A 4,633-nucleotide genomic window follows, 5' to 3' on the forward strand; every position below is an offset into this window, starting at 1 on the left:
AGGTCGAGCTGTTGTTCAGCATCTTAGCTGTAGAGGGCAGTGTCACTGGCCCTCATATGTGGGATCCGAACCGGGGCCCTCTGGCTTCCCAAGCCAGCTCTTAACCAACGCGCCACTCGGCCGGCCCCACCAATACTTCTTACAAAGAGGTTGAAATGCCTGTGATTTGCTGTAGGGGTACCATGAATGAAAGGTTCATTTGTATTTAAATTCTTCAATGATTTCTGAACCTTTTTATGGTAAACATTATCCTTATAGTGGTTGTATGTGGGAGAGAAGAGGGCAGGCCTAGGTCGGTGCAAAATGTTTTCAAACTTAAATCTCTGATTTTCAAATCAGAGTCAGGTGAAGTTCTTTAGGAATAAAGGGACTTAAGGGTCTGAGAAAAATGGGAGTGTGGCCATGTGTGCGTATATAAAGCATTTGGATGTGTCTGGAACCTGTCTGCTGTCTCATAACTCTTAGAGATTGTCCGCATATGAAGCAGCAGTTTAAGAACTCTGCCTCATTTAATTTAAAATATACTGTCAAGGTATTCCCCTAATGTAATCCTTTTGGACTTCTATTGTGAGAAATATTTTGCTCTTCCCTGAAGTTATGAATTAAGAAAAAGTCTATATTAGTTTATTTTGTCCTTTGTTTTAGAGTTTTTGTGTGAAAAAGATAAAACTTTAACCACAGTGGTGCCCACTACTGTGCCATCTCCTACTACAACACCCACTCCAAAGGAAAAACCAGAGGTTGGATCCTATTGGGTTAAAAATGGCAATGGTACTTGTCTTCTGGCTACAATGGGACTGCAGCTGAACATAACTCAAGATAAGGTATAGTTGTCTATTTTTATGGATACATTCTATTTGCATCTTTTTTCAAGTAGTGTATCTTACATTCAGCCCAAGAGTAGTGTTATGAGAACTATGCACATTTTAAATGGAGATTTGATGTTGACTCATTGAGTTTTGATTAGTTTGCAGTTACTATAACCATGAAGAGTTAATGTTACTATCAAGGTGGTGTTATTTTGGCCAGCAGGAAAACTAACAGTTTAAAAGGACTCTTTGGGTTTAGATTCTGTTTGCCATCAGTAGATCAGGGTATTATCAGTTGATCGTTATTTTAGTCAGTTTAAATATAACTCCTTCACACCTTTGTCTGAAATGCACTTTAGATTGATGTATGGGAATAGTGCAGCTGTCTCTCCAGCTATTTGATGACTCAAATCATATAGATATGCTCAAGTACAGGATGGAACTTCTAGTTGCAGTGTTCCACTGAGGCTACAGAGGGCATGCCAATGAACAAATCCCATTTGCAGAGTCCCATGACTTAAACAAGCTAGACAGATGACTCTAATGCTTCAAAAAATATGTGTATTTTCCTTTGGCTCATTACTGAGGACGCTGCCCTCTTGTTTTTCTTTTGTTTCAAGTCGTCTTGAGTTGTAGCTTGACGGCCTGTGCCAACTTTGGTTGAAAGGAAGGCTCCATAAACTTAAGTATCCAGACAAAAGGAATTTTTTGTTCTCCACTGAAGTTGGTCTTATTAGAGTATAAGATTTTGCTGTAGAGTTTTAAGATTAATCTGTACCTTTCCCCACTCTTCTTCCCTTAAAGGTTGCTTCTGTTATTAACATCAACCCGAATACAACTCACTTCACTGGCAGCTGCCATTCTCAAACTGCTCTACTTAGGCTGAACAGCAGCAACATTAAATATCTTGACTTTGTTTTTGCTGTGGTGAGTAATAGATTTTTCTAAAATTAGGTTTATTTTCTTAGAAAAACATCTGAAAGTCTAAGTAGGCATGGTGTGTGTGTGTGTGTGTGTGTGTGTGTGTGTGTGCGCGTGCGCACGTGTGTGTGTGTGTGTGTGTGTGTGTATGTGTGTGTGTTGGGGGGGTTATTTAGCTCTATTTTCCATTTCAACTCTACTTAATTATAGAGTATGGTCTATTCATCCCTGTTAACACCTCAGGATCACCTCAGTGGTCTGTGGGCTGGACTTTTATATTAATGTTTACCAAAAGTGACTGTGCTGCTATTATGTAGACCTTAAGGTAGGAGCAAGAATTAACCCACATCAAAAAGAACTGTCTAATTTATCTATATATATAAAATATATATATATAAAAGATATAAAGTAATTTCCATACTATTTTTCTTTATTATTGGTTAAGAAACTCTCATGTTTGTCTAGTATAATAATTTAGACTTCTTGGAAGCTATACTATTTGTAATATTGGATTGTCAGAAAAGTCATGATGCATTTTTGCAATGAAAAACAGAAAAAATACACCATGACTTTTCTGACAACTCAATAGTATCAGTAATAATACTAACATTTATTGAGTACTTGGTATGTACAAGGCTCTGTGTAAGTACTTTACATGCATTAATTCATTAAATCAAGCCAGTTTGTAATGACAGCATTCAGATTTTTGTTGTTCATGCTTGTATCAAGGACTGAACCTTAAGCAGAAAGTTCTAGGTTAAGTATACATTCTCTACTTCTTGCTAGCATAAATTAATCATTGGGGACCTTTCTTTTCACCTTCTCAGAAGCAGTTATTATCCCCATAGTTTTTTCAGGGATGTGTGTGTGTAGACATGTTATAGTAAATGGGAATGGAAAAGAGGGGATAGCTATTGGTGAGGGAAACTGTTGAAAAGCCAACAGTTCTCAAACTAAGAGTTATTATATAAGTAGATAAAAAACAGTTCGGCTTCTAAATCAGATTATTGTATGTAGGGATGGGGAAATAGTCTCAACATCTGATATATAAAAAGTTAGGCCTGTCGTTTATTTCATATCTGAACTTGGTTTCTTGAGTCTAAAGCCTTTTTTCCCTATGGAATATATGATGCGTAATTGAGGATTATATTACACAATTATATTTTAGAAAGGTTTACAAAAATCTTCCCTTTTCTAACATTCAAGTCATCCCTCTGTTATAGTATATATATGACCAATGAATTACTATTAAAAATATCTAGGGCTGGCCGAGTGGCGCGATGGTTAAGAGCTGGCTTGGAACGCCAGAGGGCCCCGGTTCGGATCCCACATATGAGGGCCAGTGACACTGCCCTCTACAGCTAAGATGCTGAATAACAGCTCAACCTGGACCTGGGCTGCCGTAAGTCGCCTGCGACGGCGTAGGCTGCAGCCCCTGCTGCAGTGGGTTGCCAAGGGCTACCGTGTGTAGCCAGCAGCCACAGTGAGCGGCCATCCAGAAGCCGGCGACTGATCTGTCTTGCCCGGGAAGAGCACAGTGATGGTGCCAACTTGGGCCAGTGAAGCAACATCCTCCACAACTAGACTGAAGAACAAAAGGACAGCAACTTGTCTGTTCCCCTTCCCCCAATTCCCCAGCGCTGATCCCATCCCCCCAGTTCCTCAATAAAAATCTTAAAAATGTCTAGTTAAGCTTGTGCTTTTCAATGTGATAAGAGCAGGCCTTCCCAGAGATCTTTCTAGCTATGCTAAGATCCTAAAAGGGCAATGATTTCTTCTGACTCTCATGGAGAAATTTTTAATAATTACAAGATTTAATTTACCCAGCAGACTATTTTAAAATGTAATCCATAATAGTGGCATTTTAACCATGCTACAGGCACTTTGAAAACTCCGGAAACACCTGCCATGTCACCAGAGTTCACTGGGGCCCACCAGACCTTCAACCCTGTCATGATAGATGCCTCTACATAGAATTTATTGAATTTGAATGTGTTGTTTATAGAATGCTATGGTGGGATACAAAGAAGGCCTATATTCTTAAGGTGCCCAAACTTTAGTGATAAAGATAGAAATACACACATTATTACCATTTTAATGGAAGGCCTTGAATGCCTTGCTAAGGCTTTTGAACTTGGTTCTGTGGGCAATAGAGTACTGAGGAAGGTGTATACAAAGTGGGATGAGTGCTAGACCAGAGGAAAATACAAGGTGCTGTGGGAGTATAGAGGAGGGAGAGGTTAATTCTGGCTGCAGGCGAGTAGAGAAGGTTTAATGGAAGAGATGGCATTTAAGCTAGACCTTCAAGGCTGGGTCAGATTTGTACATGGGGGATAAGTGCAAAAGTATGTGTTATCCCTGGATAAAGGAACACGATCAATACCAACCAGGAGAATGAGGCATGTAGCATGTTTAGTGAAAGGTAAATATAGAAAAGTAGTTGGGACAAATTGTGAAGGGCCTTGAATGCTGAGCTGACACATACCCTATGTGGAGGAGAGATGTGATGAGGTGATCAAGCCCTCCTTTATGCTTCCTCCTGAAATTTCTCTGAGTCCCCTCATTTTCGTTCCCCACTGCCTTTGCCCTGATTCCAGCTTGCATTACCTCTTACCTGGACTGTTCAGCCTCATAACTAGTCCCGCCTCTTCCTCCACTCCTTCAGTGTTCTGCTAGTGCACTTGTGATCAGCTTAATCTTCTTGAAGCACAGCTCTTCCTCAGAAACCTTCAGTGTTGTTTTTTTTTTTAATTGGGGGATGGGAACAGTGCTGGGGAATTGGGGAAGGGGAACAGACAACTTTCTGTCCTTTTTTTTTGTTCTTCAGTCTAGTTGTGGAGGACGTTGCTTCACTGGCCCAAGTTGGCACCATCATTGCGCTCTTCCCGGGTGAGGCAGATCAG

At 40.2% G+C, this 4,633-nt stretch overlaps 1 protein-coding gene across 1 annotated transcript in view; it reads left to right on the top strand.

Moving 5' to 3' along the window:
- The window catches only part of LAMP2 (lysosome associated membrane protein 2), a 41,029-nt gene that overhangs the window by 23,373 nt on the left and 13,023 nt on the right, over positions 1 to 4,633 (top strand). The window contains exons 4-5 of the mRNA XM_019633279.1: positions 646 to 824; positions 1,614 to 1,736. Of these exons, the coding sequence (XP_019488824.1) occupies positions 646 to 824; positions 1,614 to 1,736 (302 nt within the window). The remainder of the gene's footprint in view (positions 1 to 645; positions 825 to 1,613; positions 1,737 to 4,633) is intronic.

Source organism: Hipposideros armiger, unplaced genomic scaffold (genome assembly GCF_001890085.2).
Source record: "Hipposideros armiger isolate ML-2016 unplaced genomic scaffold, ASM189008v1 scaffold_1271, whole genome shotgun sequence".
NCBI classification, from domain to species: Eukaryota; Metazoa; Chordata; class Mammalia; order Chiroptera; family Hipposideridae; genus Hipposideros; species Hipposideros armiger.